The sequence below is a fragment of the Hyperolius riggenbachi genome, chromosome 4, assembly GCF_040937935.1.
Source record: "Hyperolius riggenbachi isolate aHypRig1 chromosome 4, aHypRig1.pri, whole genome shotgun sequence".
Classification (NCBI taxonomy): domain Eukaryota; kingdom Metazoa; phylum Chordata; class Amphibia; order Anura; family Hyperoliidae; genus Hyperolius; species Hyperolius riggenbachi.
In genome coordinates, this window is record NC_090649.1 from 263,766,517 (window position 1) to 263,783,934 (window position 17,418).

Consider the following 17,418-nt stretch of genomic DNA (forward strand, 5'->3'; position numbering starts at 1 on the left):
ATTATGAGAAATACATCAAGTATATGAGGGTCAGTAGATTAATGGTGAATTCAACCTGATTGAATATGCCCCCCCCCCCCTCCTCATATAAAAATGGTTCTGTGTGTGGCCATTTTGCCATTTTTAAGAAAGACAACTCAGATGACCTTTGTAATAACCTGAAGGTGTAATATAAACTAATTTTTCATATCCAGTCTATAAAAATTCAGGCATTTTTGTATTTGTTTAAATCAAATATTTTCGATTGAATATAAGTAAAAACAAATCATTTCAATGCCATTTTATCAGTATGAAACAACAATATTGTGCATCTATGTTGCTTATTAAAAGAAAGCATCTGTAATTATGTTACAAATTGCCAAGGGAATCTAAAAGAACATGAATGCAAATTGTTGAGCGTACCACCAATATGATTGATGAAGCATATCAGCTCTTCTGGTACCTTGAGACCATTTTTCTAGTTGGAACAGATCTTCTGGAACATTTATATTTATTCATTGTGAGTTGACATTTATATTGACTGTACTCTTTGGCAACTAATTCAATAGCTGAGAACTTATCTACTGCTGTAAAAGCATCATTCCACAATACAGATATTTCCTGTAATTCTTTTGCTGGATTCTTTTTTTTATATATAATAGAAATTACATTCAATGTATTTCACAAAATAAGCACATACAGTACAAACAACTAAAAGCTAGATTTCAGAGTATTATCAAAGTTATTCAGCTCACGTTCAGAAATTTTCATCTTTGTTTTTGTGCATTCAGAAAGTCTTTTACGAAAGTTTCCACTAAGAAGTACATAAAGAAAAGGATTGATGCCGCTGCTGGCGTAACTGAGACAGATAGAGCAATAGTAGCTTACATAAAAAATTAAAGTTGGTTTAGAAATTTGAAGGTTTACAATCTGTATGACATGGTAAGGGGCTGCACTGACAATAAATACTCCCACCAGTACAAGAACCATCTTGGTTAGCCGAAGGACCCTTTGTCTTGGTAAGCTGTTGCTGTAACTGAAAAACATAAAATATTTTAGTCAACTAAACATCAAACATAAAAACCTGTGGCATGGTACATTTTATTCACTAACGTGACAGTAAATGAGCTTCTTATCAAGAATGACTTCCATAAATGCAATAATCCACTTCACTTTCAGCATAAGCAGCTCATTCAAATTGTTCTGAAGCAAAATATTAGTAAGAAAAAGTCTTAAAAACTCAATGAGCTTGAAATATGTGATGATATTGTTGACTTTCATTTTATACTCAACTATAAATAGCTACACGGTAGTTTGGATGACCACTTTTGCATCCATCACTGCATACTATAGCAGTGAATTGGTAGAAAAAGAAAGGCAGCACACTTACAACCTCTGGTAAGCCAGACAGATAAAGACCAGGCTTGTAGATCTATTGCATGTGCTAATCCAATGAAAACAGGAACCTTCAGCAAGTGTGCTCAGCCCAATGCAGAGAAGGAGATCTTGATGTAGGAGGAATGAGTGCCACTGCAGCAGACCAGACCAGGTTGCCAAGGTTGCTTTATTTTAGGGAAACATACCAAAAATAAGCATAGCTAGCTGCTCCATTTTTTCACCTGGCACTAACCTGCTTTTCACCTCACTATTTCAGGACACTTTTCGGATCTATATTTCATGTTGTGTTGTTTCCCTGGAATAAAGCAATTTGGCAACCTAGTCTGTTGTAGTGCCACTTCTTCCTCCTACATCATACTATAGCAGTTAGTACTATTATTATTATTTTTTTTAAAGTTGACCTATCTTTACTTTATTTACTGAGCTCTCATGGGTTTCTAGTAATGTTTCCAACACAATTACCCCGGGGACCACACTTGTAGCTGCTTAAGCCTGAAGTGGCATAGATTTAACTACATTGGTTCCTATACTCTGATGTGATTGCGCACACCAGCAACCACTAAACATATTTATCTAATGGTGAGTTCCAAGGATTGCTCAGGAGCTCCTTTCATTGGCTCCTGAACCTTTGATCACTGTAAACCAATCACTGTAATCACAGAGGGAAAAATAAAACAAAGGTTTTGGTCCTTAAAGAAAACCTGTAACGAAAAAAACCTCCCCTGGGGGGTACTCACCTTGGGTGAGGGAAGCCTCCGGTTCCTATTGAGGCTTCCCCCGTCATCCTCGGTCCCACAGCCACAGCGATAAAGCTTCCCGAACAGCGGGGATGTAAATATTTACCTTCCCGGCTCCAGCGCAGGCGCAGTATCAGCTCTCCGCTCGGAGATAGGCGGAAATAGTCGATCGCTCTCAGCCCGCTCTACTGCGCAGGCGCAAGTCTCCTGCACCTGCGTAGTAGAGCGGACCCGACGGAGAGCGGGTATTTTCGCCTAACTCCGTGCGGAGAGCCGCAACAGCCCCCCGCTGGAGAAAGGAAAGGTAGATAAATCAGCGCTTATCAGTGCTTGTCAGGCTTGTCGAGGGAGTATTCTGGGACACTTCGGGGGAGCCAGTGCTGGACTGCCTGCAGCTACAGGGAGGGGGAAGCAGAGCAGAGACAAGGTCCTCCAGCACCCAAGGCTGAGACACCAAAGTGCGCCCCTCCATCCCTCCCACCCCAGCTGTCACACACTGATTGCTATTAGACTAAGAGGGCCACAGGGCCCACAACATCCCCAACACCTTAATATCTAGTTATCTGGCTTGCAGTCACTGCTATGTATTCCCTTTTCTTATTTCTTTCTGCTTCATACACAATTAGGAATGACAACTGAATGAATTGTGTGCCCCCTCCTACACTGCGCCCTGAGGCTGGAGCCTCTCCAGCCTATGCCTCGGCCCGGGCCTGGGGGGAAGCCTCAGTGGGACCCTGAGGTTTCCCCCTCCCGAAGTGAGTACCCCCCAGGGGATCTTTTTTTGTTACAGGTTCTCTTTAAAGTGGACCCGAGTCTAGCCTGTCTAATTCCCCCTCATCTGTGTGTAATTTCAAGTTGTAATTTGATCTCTCCCCGTGTCACCTCATAGCAGATAAGGAAGATACGCTCATTTGAAAGCACAGAATGTTGAAAAAATGTCTGCTTCCAATGAAAGCAGCAAGTAGAAACACTGGAGAATTATTTTAGGATTTGTATCAGCTGTAACAAAAATGTTTTTCTTTAAAGGTTACTATGCTGTTGTGTATCTTATAGAGCAGAGAGGAAGTTCTGAGATCAGGTCCGCTTTAAAGTGAACCCGAAGTGAAAATAAACTGATGAGATAAACAATTGTATTTATCCTCCTACTCCAAAAAATGTTCTTTTATTCTTTTAGTTATCCCATGGTTTTATTTTATATTTAAACATTTACAAAGTATATTGAATGTTTTGTTGTCTCTGGCTCTGCTCAGTGACAGCCTATTAAGTGTCCCTAAATAAAAATACATGAGCTTTTCACCTTTTTCTATCTCCTTCTGCTCTCAGACATAGTATTCTGCCAGCAAAAATCCTTTTATGGCTGTAATTTGCTTATCAGTGATGTTCACTATATTCCTGACAAAGTACCGACAGAAGCTGCCACTTCCATGCCTAGAAATTAACTCTTTCAGGCAGCAAAATAAAACAGCTTGGTTATTAATGATGTATTATTTAGTAATTATATAATTATTATAAAATAATTAAGAATAAATACAAATATATATAATTATTATTATGTTTTGCACTGTACATACACATATTTATCTCATCATGTTACATGTCATCTCGGGTACACTTTAAGGGGCCAGAGCCATGTTACCCCAAAGGCGTTTTATTAAAAAATTCATATTTATGTGGCCAAATTGATTTGTCTTCCTGGGGTCATCCTTTCTTCACCACTGGCACTGACACAGAGTTGGCTGTGCATCCACAAAGAAGTGCCCCATCTCCTTCCCTCTGATGATGCACTTGGTCTATCTTCCACCAACAAGTGGATAACCTGATCACTTATACATAAGAGTGTGGGGCAGAAGTTTAAGGCAAAAAGAAGCCGTACACTTCTGGCTACTAAATAGCAACTAGCATGATGTGTGCAATGATATCCTGACATGCATAACATACAGTAAAATACCTAAAGGATGAAGTAGGAACCTAAGGGGTCACGTAGTAAGCCCTCAGGAGTCAAAGTTACTGTGTTTGTGTAGGATGGGTCAGAAACTTAGAGAATGTAAGGCTGTTCAGATGAAGTCTTACCATCCCTTCAGTTTGGATTGGAGGGCTTCAAACCTCCCTTTTTAAAACTCAAATTTTAAATTCTAGGTTAAATGTACAGATAACCCAAGATAAGCAAACCTATTTGAACAAACATGAAGATCATAAAATAAATTGCCTGATTTGCAGTTTCAGAAGACCTTTATGAGGCTATCCTATGCTATCTTCAGAGACCTCTGAGGAAGCCGGGTGGTCTTGCCGGTGACACACGTGTTAGGCCCTTTTCCAGGGTGGCTGCGGCGGATCTCTTTTTTCACTGGCGTGGGGCTCTTACCAGGTAATCTGGTGGCGGCCATACGTCCTTGCATTGTTCACTGGCTTTATAGCGTGGAGTACCTAGCGCTATATTGACTATAGGATTGGTTCACTTAGCACTTTAGTGGTCAGGTTACCCACCTGTCACTTTGACTTTGAGTATTTTAATTGCATTTTTGTACCTTGGTTTAGGTGGTTATCATGATTATTATTAATCTTATCACAGCGATTGCACTTTATTGTTGATGGACTTGATACACACTTTATAATTGTTCTTCTCTGATTGACAATCTTATTGTACATATAGCTGATTTATCATTATGTTTTTTTTCTGATTGATACTTATTATGTTAAATAGCCTGGACAATTGGCCCCCTCCTGGTGATATATTATATTACATATATTGTTTGCTGCTGCAAGTATATTTCATAATCTATTTTGCTGCTTGCCTTGTAATCCGCCAAATTATTATTATTATTTTTATTTTGGACCCCTTTTTCCCGCAGCCACCCTACCCTTATTATAGGGTATTTTTCTTCCCTATCATGTGTCTTTCTTAGTGTTGGCAAGAAGTTATAAATCAGAATGATACCATTTATTGGCTGACTAAAAATGAATAAAAATAAGCAAGCTTTCGGCCTTGCAGCCTTCGTCGGGCTTATATCCTGTTAGTTTGCAGGTGGGTGGTACAGACGGCTATATACATGCAACATCAGAAGGTAAAACAGATATTTTTTTCAAGCATAAATACATGTCATTAAGATGCCTTAATTCAAACAGACCATCTAAATAGGGTTAGAGGTTGTTAGCTGAGATAAGGATCCTTGTTTACTCAATGCTCACAGACCTGGGATTAGGATTGACCCAGAGGTATCGTAAATTCTTAGTTCACAAGTTCAGCTAGAATGGCTGAGAAAGTTCAAATATCATCAGCCTCATACCAATATAAAAAGTTGTTGTCTTTATTCAAACCCTTCTCCACAGCTTTGAACCGATTTATACATTTTGTTTCTGCTATTAATCAATCATTTGACGTTTTGAAGCCGCCCTTCAGGGCAGTGACACGAAGATCATCCATGCTGTGTCCATTGGACCAAAAGTGTGCAGCAACTGGGAGTCCAGATTTGGTATCATTAATAGTGTGTCTGTGTCCATTCATACGTTTGCGCAGAGTTTGTCCAGTTTCTCCCACGTACATAACATTGAGGCATTTAGCACACATGATCAGATATAGCAGATTGGTGGAAGCACAGGAAAATGTGCCTCTGTACTCCTGTTGTGAACCTGGTATCGTTAACCTGTCAGTGGAGTAAATGTGTCTGCAGTGTCTTTGTGTTGTCATATGTGATATTTTATATTTACTGTGATTGATTCATAAAATATACAAATACATTTCTGGCAAAGTTGGTGCGTTGTGAGACCTTTCCTTTTGTATTTAATAATCAACATACGCTCTAGATACGTACATCTGTCTTGGTTCTATTTACTTATAATATATGCAGTGTTCTCTGGTATTCTTTCTTTATATAAATTGTTATAGGGACATAATTTAAACGGTGTAACAACCGGGACAAATGGGCAAATAAAATACATGGGCTGGTAGCATGTATTAATTTCAAACTATAATGGCCAAAAACTGAGAAATAATGAATTTTTTTCCATTTCTTTCTTAATCGTCCTGTTAAAATGGATTTAGAATAAAATAATTCTTAGCCAAATGTATCACCCAAAGAAAGCCTAAATGGTGGCAGAAAAAACAAGATATAGATCATTTCAGTGCGATAAGTAGTGAAGTTATTGGCGAATGAATGGGAGGTGAAAGTTGCTCGGATGCATAAGGTGAGACAACACTGTAGGCTGAAGTGGTTAAAATGAAATAAATATGTCAGCCCCAGTGAGGGATCACACTTGTGTCTGAGGGAGCCACAGACTATTCCTCTCAAATGTTTTTCCGCAAGTTATATGTGTCTGTCTATGATTGAACGCTGCCATTTTTTTACAGTAACCAATGAATTTCAAGTGCAGGTTGTGATTTTTTTAAAACACTATACAGAATTGCAAATGGTTTCTGTAAACACAGAAGCCCCATAAGAAAGTTTTACTTGCTTTTTCACATTTGATTTCCTCAAGTGTGACCCCTGACTCCATTTTCCCCTCACATCATAAGTACTTTAAAAACTATTTAAAAACTCAGTTTATTGCAATGGATTCTGTGGGAATTCCACAATTGTGTGAAATTTGAAGATTCTGCAGGAATGGAATTTGACAATTTTGCTTATTCCTAATCTCCACTACCGTAGCTTTTTTCTCACACACACTGGAAAATGTAACAACCCATTTGATCATTACCCTAGTTCAGGCAAATGCTTTTATGGGCATTTATTGGAACAATATCTTAAATTAACTTATTCTACCAATACAATTCTACTTTAAAGTGACCTATAATTACCTGACTGAAGTATGCCTTCTGAACTACACCCTCTCGAGTCACATGGGCAGGCACATGGGCAGGCAAGGGAGGGTGATTGGTCTGTGAGCTCAGCCTCTCAACTGACTGGTGAGCTGTCATGCCTGCTATTCAGTGCTAGGATGGTATGACTTTTAAAATGACTGTGAGGCAAGGAGCAAGTGGCATGAGTGGTTGCTAAGGAAGAAAACAGAATCCATGAATTAGTGCAGCAGTTAACTAGTTCCCCTTTTTATGTAGCAAAAACTGATTTTTTTCACAAAAACTTGATTTTGCAAGTTTTGCATAATTTGAAATCATTTTCTGTGAAATGCGTATAAAAATGTATTTGTTTCCACTGGTAGTGAATACAGTAATTACTTTAGAAAGGTTAAACTATATATCAGCAAGATATGTTTACTTTATGCAGAATATGCACTGATGTAAGAAAAATAAATCATTGAACTCTATTTTTTTATATTATTGTTAGGCCTTTTCAAAAAACGGTACTTTATGATTAATGCAAGGTTAATAAAACACGTACTGTAATGTGTTCAACATTTTTGTCTTTCTGTCCTGTAAGTAATAATCTGCTTGTCTTTGCTCTGCAGTGCGATTTCTTCTGACATTGGGAAGGGAACAGATAATACTGTGCAATGTGTCCTTCAGTCAAGTACATGAAAACCACAAATGACAGAGCTTATTGAAGATGATATCAGCTGAGAAAATGGAATGCACTGTCCATGACGATGATGTGGAGGAGAGGAGAAAATGAAATATTAGTGTTAAACTACGCTTTAAATAGGCAAAGCAAAATGTTGTTGAACCTCCGCCTCCCCCCTCCCCCCTTCAACAAATATCTTTAAAAATGTACGTGTTTTTCACCAATCTGTAAATAAAATCATACACCCAGGGGCGTCTCTAGCCATTTTGTCACCCCAGGCGAGAAATCCTGCGGCGCCCCCCCCCCCCCCCCCCCCGTGATTGCCCCCAGCCCCATATCCCCTCGTGGTGAACACCACTCCTGTGGGTGAACCCCACCCCCAAGACCCCCGAAACTCATAATGCTGCAGCGTTTCACCAGAAAATACACTTATTGCGGCATGGGTTCACCAGAAAATAGTTGTAATGCAGAGGAGTGTTTCACCATAAAATATACTTATTGCGGCATGCACTCACACACACCACACACAGGACACACACACGCACGCACACACACACACAAACACACACACACACACACACACTATACACACGCACACATTACACACACACTATACACACAAACACACACACACACACTATACACAGTACACACACACACTATAGACACACACAGTACACACACACACACACACTATACACACTATACACACACACACACACACACTATACACACACACACACACACACTACACTATACACACACACACACACACACACTATACACACGCACACACTATACACAGCATACAGTAGACATACACTATACACACACACACACACACACACACTATGCTGCTACCAGGGGAGGACTGGGACCTTCTGGCCTGGGGGGAAACACAGACTAGAGGCCCGATATCATGGCAGCCTCAGCCCAAATTATGTCACACATTCACCCCATGTCGTATATGCCAGTAATCACGTGGAGCGCCAATGTGGAAATACAGCAAGGACACTCTGTGAACAGTGTGACAGGTAAAGTACAGGCATCAGGGGGGCACAATACATTTTGAGGGACAATGGCCGGCATTTCCGTCTTGTCTATAATTCGTGGTTATCGCACGCCATGATTATCGCACCAGACAACCACATTGGCCCAAGATTTCCCAACATCTCAGATTGATGCATTCAACCAATTTCCACCCACATTTTTTTATCTGATTTGCTAATATCAAAACGGTTGGTCGATCGGCTGTCAAGTCAACAGAAGTATGGCCACTGTAATTCCCTCAAGGCCAATCCCCCCATGCCCCCCACCCACATACACCTACCTATGTCCTCCCCTTCACCACCATCTCTACTAATCCCGGTTTTCACTACCTTATAGTGTGTCTGATCCCTTATGCAGAGAAATAATGAGGAGAGAAAAGCTGAAAGAGAGGAAAGAAGATATTTGCCTCACCAGGATTGCACTTTTATTTAGCTTTCCTGTATGACAAGAAGACACAGACACCCAGCACTAGGGAAAGAGGGAAACAAAGGTGAATGAAGGAGGCTGGTGCACACCAAGAGTGCTTCAGAGCGCTTTTCAAATTTTCAGCGATTTGAAAAGCGCTGGGCTAATGTTACCCTATGAGGGTGTTCCCACAGCAGTGTTGTGATTTTTTAAAATCGCAAACATGCTTCAGGTAGCATTTATTGGAGGTTTTTTTTCAAAAATCGCTTCACAAAGTCGCGTTCGCTTGCTTGCTAGCGATTGCTATTGCGATTTTGTCGTGCACTAGCCCAGAGATAGGAGTGGAGTGAGACTGAGAATAGCCTGAGATGGAGCAGAGAGCTTATCTGTATTGCAGTCCCACATTACACAGAGGCTAGTTGCCGGTAATAGGACTGCAGTCTCTCACACAAGTCAGAAAGCAGCCCTCCTGGAGTCTAGGGACTGTCAACACTTTTCAACCTGTTTAAAACCTTATCTGCACATGCAGTCATTTTAACAATGGGGAGAGACCAGACAGAATTTTTCCCACGGACCCTCCTCTGCATCATGCTGTGTATACTTACCAGCTTGCCTGCCCTTTAATTGCACTTTTATCAGCTAGCCGAGTGTTTCACATTGCCTTACATCAACAAACCTGAATACAGCAGACACAGGACCAACCCTAAATCACTGAATAAAAGGTGGCCTGGGGGGCAGTCCATGCCTGGCTGCTACACAGTCTCTACATCCACGCAGTTACCAGTAGCAGAGAGAGAGGGGCTGAATAAATCTCAGGACTAAGGAGCTGATGCTGTACTCAGATCCCTGACTAGGATGAGTGCCTTCTCTCACTGACTCATTCATTACTGTCTATGGTTCTTTGAATCATTGAGCTGAAGGAAATGAATGAATCAGTCAGTGAATCAGTTATGAGTCAAGTCAGGCGCTGCTGTTAGCTCCTGCTGTGTAAACGGATACCTGAGTGAGCTGAGAGGCATTTCTTCTGTCACTACTCAGTGCAGCAGCGCCCTTCCCTCCTCCTGTTGCTCTAGGCAAGAATTTATACCTGCCTGATGGCTCAGACGCCTCTGCATACACCCTTGATGCCCCCTCTCCGTCTTTCAAAGAAAAGAATACAAGAAATAAATTGTGCTCTGCATAGTTATGTGCATAGTCCTATTGTAGTCTTCCTCCCCCTCCCTCCTCTTATTACGCTGCTGCAGCTTATCTTTCTCAGCTCCTCATCAACTACTCCTTCTCTTTCTTTTTTATGACGTGGCCCTGGTGCCCAGGGGTGGGTGAACATTGAAGACCCTGTCTGATCCAGCAAACCTGGACTGGCTTTTTGCAAAATTTGCTATCAGATGGCAAACTGTGGAACCCTCACCTGAGTCATATCAGATCCTACAGGGGATTGCTGAAATGGCAGGAGTCTAGAGTAGCATGCAGCATTAACCTTTTGAAATAAATCCACGAATACCTATAGATTATATATAAAGGATACCGCATATTATTGAGCTTTGTTATGAGAAAGACTGCTCCATACTTCATGACACAGTGATTGTGATATATTGAAGGACTTTAATGTGTGGTGTTGTGGTGACAACTGTGTGGCACTACCTCTTTATGTTGTTATTTTTTTGTAGAGAGGAGGCGAACCAGGAGGGATATACTGCTTAGTGTCTCAGTATACGCATCTTGTGTATACAAAACCTATAAGCTAGCGCGCTTGTGTTGAATTCTTTATATACATACAGCGCCACTGAATATGTTGTCACTCTATAAATCAATAATAATACATAGACCAGTGTATAATGTCACTTGCAACTAGTTGAGAACCCCAGTATTTTTCTGCAACAGAAATACTACTGCTAGAAATGCTTAAATCTTAAGCTTGGAAATGATATTTTTTTCTGAAAAGATTAGGGATGAGCACTTTGCTGGAATCCAATTTTATATGGCCTTTCCTTATTAAGCTTTTCAATTTCCCTTTACCTGACCCCTTTGGTTAAGATGAATAAGGAATTCAAATAAAGAGATCACAGAAGTGACAATTTCAGTGTGTCTTACTTGTTAAATCAGCCATAAAAACGGATTTCAGCCTGCAATGAGCAGGCATAGCTATACGTTTCTACACTATAAATGTTATTAGAGAGGTAAATCTCTTCAATAGCAATCATAAGGAGTAATATATCACATATGTTTACATGTATATATTTATTTATATTTTTATAAACTCTTGGTTTGCTCTAAATTATCTAACATACTGAATCAGATTTGAAAAAAAAATAAGTCAGCTAGAAAAAAAGCCAGATTGTGGATTTACTGTACAAAACAGGCCATGCACATTCTCACTGGAGGGCTCACATCACATTCCACCCACAATACAGAACCTGCATATAGATGTGATATCTGGCCATTGCTATACTTTTCTTGTGTTCTGTTCTCTTGTAATTCCATCTTGATTTCAAAACTTGGCCTCTGCCATCCAGTCCCATCACTTGCCATAATGAGGGTGCAAAGTGTCAGCCTTTATTTAAATCTACGCAAAATGAGCAGAGCTGTTGGCAATAATGGTAATGGAAGTATATCAGTCTACCAGGTGACCTTGGGCTTATGGGCTTGCACCAAGGCAGTAACTACTAGGATGAGGAGAAATGGATAAAGGTAATACATCAGAACTGAAGAACTCCTGGTGTTTGTGCAAAGTGGTTACTAATAGGGCAAAGTCTTTTGGGTAATGGGCACAGATTTGGTTAAAGAACTATCCATGGATGGAGAGAATATGGGTTTTGTCACAGACAAATGATTCTTTTTTGGCACTACAACAAGAATAAGAGAACAATGAGTTGAAGTAAGAGGGAGTTTAGCAATCTCAGTGGGGGCCAAGGTTTTAATCTTACCTTTTACTATCACAGGGCAAAAAGTGTAGAAAATGTAAAAAAGACTTGCCCAGATCATCTTAAATTTCATTACAGATTTGTGAACAGAGGCGCCAACAAGGATAAAAACATTTAGAAAACGTTTAAAAAAGGGGAAGTTTGGTGGACTTACCTCCCTCATAGACAAACAGACTGTGAGAGCCGTTACTATAATTCACAGTAACATTCATTAGATACTCCAAAAGTGCAACGTGTTTCGCAGGACTACAGTACTTACACTACATAATATAGACATATGGCAATGGTAGAGATTAGATTGTGAGCTCCTTTGAGGGACAGTTAGTGACAAGATATATATATATATATATATATATATATATATATATACACACTGTACAGCGCTGCATAATATGTCGGCGTTATATAAGTACTAAATAATAATAATAATAATTATATTCTGCCTCATCAGGCAATAAAATGGAGAATGCAAAATTGGGTCTGTAACATGGCCAAGCGCCTTTGTCTATTGTATATCTGTCTTTTCCGATCTACAGAAAGCAACTTCCTAAACATGAGTGGGGTCAGGTCCTAATGCTCCGCACCTGCCTGGCCAGTGGTTGTCTGTGTGGCGACCCTTGTTTGTGAGTATAATAACCATTTTTTTTTGTATAAAACTACTATTCATTCAAATATTAAACTATATTGAGCTCTCGGTTCTGTACTTCATTTCAAGCACATCTTAAACTTCAGGCTGGGCCAAGGAGAAGGAATATACACTAGAGGAGAATTAATGTTGCTATTTTAATAGCTACACGATCTAGGCTTGTTTAGGTTTGGCATTGTAATAAGTAAAAAGTATAGTAGAAATGTACTTGCAATTGAATGTGGTCACCTGAAATTTATTACGGTAATGAATGCTTTGGCTCAAGAATAATAGCAGTCAAAGTGACAGCTGATACAATGGAAGCAAGTAGAAGACTAAAACAGTCAATGTATCAGCAAGTAACTTTGCTGAACTACTTGGATCAATATCATTAGTTTAGCAATTTGCTTGTGGAACTGATCTATGGTAAACAAATCTCCAGCAGGATTCAAATTGTCAGAAAGACATTTTTAGGAAAGCAAACAGCAAATGATGCTTACTAATCCAGGCAGCCCCCTAGTCATCCCTCAAGGGGTAAGGAACTAGCAGCCATTGGAATCTCTGCTGCTAAGCCCTTCCAGGCCATGACCTCCAGACTTACCCCACTGTTGACTAGACAGGTATAGGCGACTCTGTTTTTTGTAAATTGGCTGCAAGTGCAAGTCAAATAGACATTGAGGAAGGCACTGGCGACCATAGTGAGGATGGCTGAGGTCAAGGCAAATGAGTTTGATGCTCAATCTGTAGTCAAAGGTCATGGTAGGCAGTTATTAGGATCAATTGAAAATGCTGACAAAAGTCGGAACAACAGTTCCTCAATAAGACTAGCAGAGGTAAGAAATGTTTAAAGCAAGAGTAGGCAGGCAGGGTTACAACACTGGATCAAGGATCGTCAGGCAAGCCTAGGTAACTGAAGCAGATCAAGGGTGGTCAAACATGCTGAGTTAAACAGCAGCATACATAAAACAGGAAACCCCGTGCTAAGCTGAAAGGTGTTGGGGAAGAGGTGTAGATTGCTTTTTGGTGCACAGTTTTCCCAATGTAAGCCTCTACATACGGTATGTGCCAACGTCTGCACATATGTATGAGAAAGTTGATGTGACAATGAGCAGACGAGTACACACCCCCAAATCGTAGTCATAAGTCATACAAGCTGAGGGCAATAACAGATAAATGAGTGTGACAATGTTTCTATGCTTGTCTCATAGTGCCTTGCTGCCATAAATGTAGTCACTTGTTTGCAGAGAGTCTGAGATATGCACTGTATGGCTCTTTCCCCATTGCCCACCTAGGCCAAACTGTACTACAATGAATGTTAAAGAGAATCTGAAGTGAAAATAAATGTATGATATGATTATTTGTATGTGTAGAACTGCTAAGAAATAAAACATTATAAGCACAGATATGAGTCTAATATTGTTTCCAGTACATGAAGAGTTAAGAAACTTCACTTGTTATCTATGCAAAAGAGCTTCTTTGAGCTCTGTGACAGCAGGGACAGTTGTGGATAGACAGTCATGGATAGCACTGTCTTTTGAAGCTCTTAACTCAACTGTCTCTCATTGTTTCTTCTTTTTTTATGTTTTTTTTTAATGTTTTATATTACAGTGGTGCTCAACCTGTTTTGGCCCGAGGGCCGAACTTCAAATCAAGAAAAATCTCAAAGGCCGGAACACACGCATACAAAATTTCGATGTAAAACTTTTAACGTTTTTCTAGTAACAGTTAACATGGTGTTGGAAATGGAAAGAAAACGACAATATAAGAATTGTTGTACTCACCATTTGATGCACATTTTCTTAATTAGAAGTTTGCTGCTGTTTTTCCGAAACCAATTTCTGGATATTTGGCTCCAAATTTGTAACATTTATTCTTAATACAGAACAGAGGCCTAATTACCCACACGTGGCCTGTAGTGTGCTGGCTGAGGAGGCTGTCAGCTCTGCTGAGGAGGAACAGAGGCCTAATTACCCACGCGTGGCCTGCCTGTAGTGTGCTGGCTGAGGGGGCTGTCGGCTCTGTGTGGGGCTGAGGAGGCTGTCAGCTCTGTGTGGGGCTGAGGGGGCTGTCAGCTCTGTGTGGGGCTGAGGGGGCTGTCAGCTCTGTGTGGGGCTGAGGGGGCTGTCAGCTCTGTGTGGGGCTGAGGGGGCTGTCAGCTCTGTGTGGGGCTGAGGGGGCTGTCAGCTCTGTGTGGGGCTGAAGGGGCTGTCAGCTCTGTGTGGGGCTGAGGGGGCTGTCAGCTCTGTGTGGGGCTGAGGGGTCTGTCAGCTCTGTGTGGGGCTGAGGGGGCTGTCAGCTCTGTGTGGGGCTGAGGGGGCTGTCAGCTCTGTGTGGGGCTGAGGGGGCTGTCAGCTCTGTGTGGGGCTGAGGAGGCTGTCAGCTCTGTGTGGGGCTGAGGAGGCTGTCAGCTCTGTGTGGGGCTGAGGAGGCTGTCAGCTCTGTGTGGGGCTGAGGAGGCTGTCAGCTCTGTGTGGGGCTGAGGAGGCTGTCAGCTCTGTGTGGGGCTGTGGGGGCTGTCAGCTCTGTGTGGGGCTGAGGAGGCTGTCAGCTCTGTGTGGGGCTAAGGAGGCTGTCAGCTCTGTGTGGGGCTGAGGAGGCTGTCAGCTCTGTGTGGGGCTGAGGGGGCTGTCAGCTCTGTGTGGGGCTGAGGGGGCTGTCACAGCATGTGCCCCGATGTCTGCCTGCGGTGTCCTGTGGAGGAGGAGAGGATCGGGTGGTATTGCGTAGTTATAGTATCGGCACTCGGCATTAGGCTGATTCCTATTGGAGGAAGGTTCCTGCAGTAACCAATGAGCGAGGCTTTCTAACTATCCCATCGCTAGCCGGGGCTGAATACGAGCACACGCTGGTGTATGCGCGGGACTACACAATAGCTGCCGAGTGCCGATACTATAACTACGCAATACCACCCGATCCTCTCCCCCTCCGCAGGACACCGCCGCGGGGGCCACAGAAACTGGCCTCGCGGGCCACAAATGGCCCGCGGCAGTGGCGCAGCTAAGGAGCTGTGGGCCCCGATGCAAGTTTTACAATGGGGCCCCCCCAAGCACTCTATACATAACAATTAATATGGCGCACCAAAACCTACCAATGGCAACTACAGTGTCAGAGGTGCAAGAAGGGGATGGGGAATAGTTTGTTAATGATTACCACTATTCAAAGTATATATAGAAGTGATTATTATGAGTACAGGAGCAATAGAGAGCTAATACTGCAGTTAAGGGAGGGCCCTTTCGGGGCCCCTCTGGCCCAAGGGCCCCGATGCGGTCGCTACCTCTGCACCCCCTATTGCTAAGCCCCTGGCCCGCGGGCCGTAGGTTGGGCACAGCTGTTTTATAACATTGCATCATTTTCTAATAATTGCAGTATCCGCAATACACACCTTACTGACGGTAAGGAGTGTATTGCGGATCCTGCAATTATTAGAAAATGATGCAATGTTATAAAAAAAAGCTACATACCTGAAAATAAAAATATGACACTATTTTGCTATCCGTATTACACAACCAATTCATTATATCATGAGTTTTTTTTTCACTTCAGTGTCACTTTAAGTGCATTTTTTCAATAGATTTGATTGGCTTTTCAATGTTTTCCTATTATATCCACAGTCTTTCCTTGGACAGTATTTGGTACATTTACAGTGGATCAAAGCTTGCCTGCATAATGCAATTGGCAGTAAAGTAGTTAAACGGAATATGCTCCCCACACCAGGGTAATTACCGTATTTTTCGGAATATAAGACGCTCCGGCATATAAGACGCACCTAGTTTTAGAGGGCAAAAATCTGGAAAATTAAAAAATAAACTACCATAAACCTAGGTGTGTCTATGGTGCAGGAGCGTCTCATCCTGACATATACCTGAACAATAATGCACAAAGAGCCAGTGCAAAATAAATAACAATAAATATTCAGTTGATAAGTCCAGGAACATGGAAGAACCAAAAGTGCAAAGCGTGCTAATATGCAATTTAGAGCAAAGGTACCAAAAATAAAGTGCATAGAAGAGAAACCGTAAAGAAATGGCAATCCAAACCAACAATAGTGACACTGTGCAATAAAGAAAGCAGCACAAGGCTGCTGAGTGTGAAAAGAACAGACCTCACAGCGTGAGAAAGGAGGAATCAGAAAACGAACGTTACCCACATCAAAGGAATAAACTGTGTGAGCAAAAGAGCAACCCCAGGCTGCCGTGATTAAAGTGAAGGCTCTTACCGAATGAGGGAAGGGAGGAGAGACCGAGCACCATGCGCCCCAAATGACGTCGCAATTTGCAGCAGAAGCGACTTCTTCCGGGCATTAATCTTGTTGCTGATGCGCAGACATCCTCCATGCATCCTCCACTGCAGCTTAGCTGTGTACCCACGCTGCCGATCCGCCGACATCCTCCATAGTTACGGCGTCTTCTTCCTGGTTACAGTGGCCCCTACTGTGTGACGAGCGGTGCACGTGCGCCTGACGTCATGCGTTACACGTGCGCCGCTCGTCACAGGGTAGAGGGCACTGTAACCAGGAAGAGGACGCCGTAACTATGGAGGATGTCGGTGGATCGGCAGAGCGGGTACACAGAAAGGCTGCAGTCTGCCTACAGGAACTGCAGCGAAGAGGAGCCGGCGGCTGGGATACTAAACAAGCATGATCCTGGATGGCGGCTGGGACCCTCGGATGACAGCTGGGACCCTTGGATTACCGCAGGAGAAGAGGATCGCGGCGGCAGGATCCGGTAAGTATATCATGGGGGCCAAAATACCGCACCTTTAGAATATAAGACGCACCTACTTTTTCCCCCCAGTTTTGGGGAAGAAAAAGTGCGTCTTATATTCCGAAAAATACGGTACTTTCAAAATCA

At 42.1% G+C, this 17,418-nt stretch overlaps 1 protein-coding gene across 1 annotated transcript in view; it reads right to left on the reverse strand.

Moving 5' to 3' along the window:
• Window positions 1-690: 690 nt before the first annotated feature.
• The window catches only part of MCHR2 (melanin concentrating hormone receptor 2), a 223,971-nt gene continuing 207,243 nt past the window's right edge, over window positions 691-17,418 (reverse strand). The window contains exon 6 of the mRNA XM_068279420.1: window positions 691-1,015. Within this exon, the coding sequence (XP_068135521.1) occupies window positions 691-1,015 (325 nt within the window). The remainder of the gene's footprint in view (window positions 1,016-17,418) is intronic.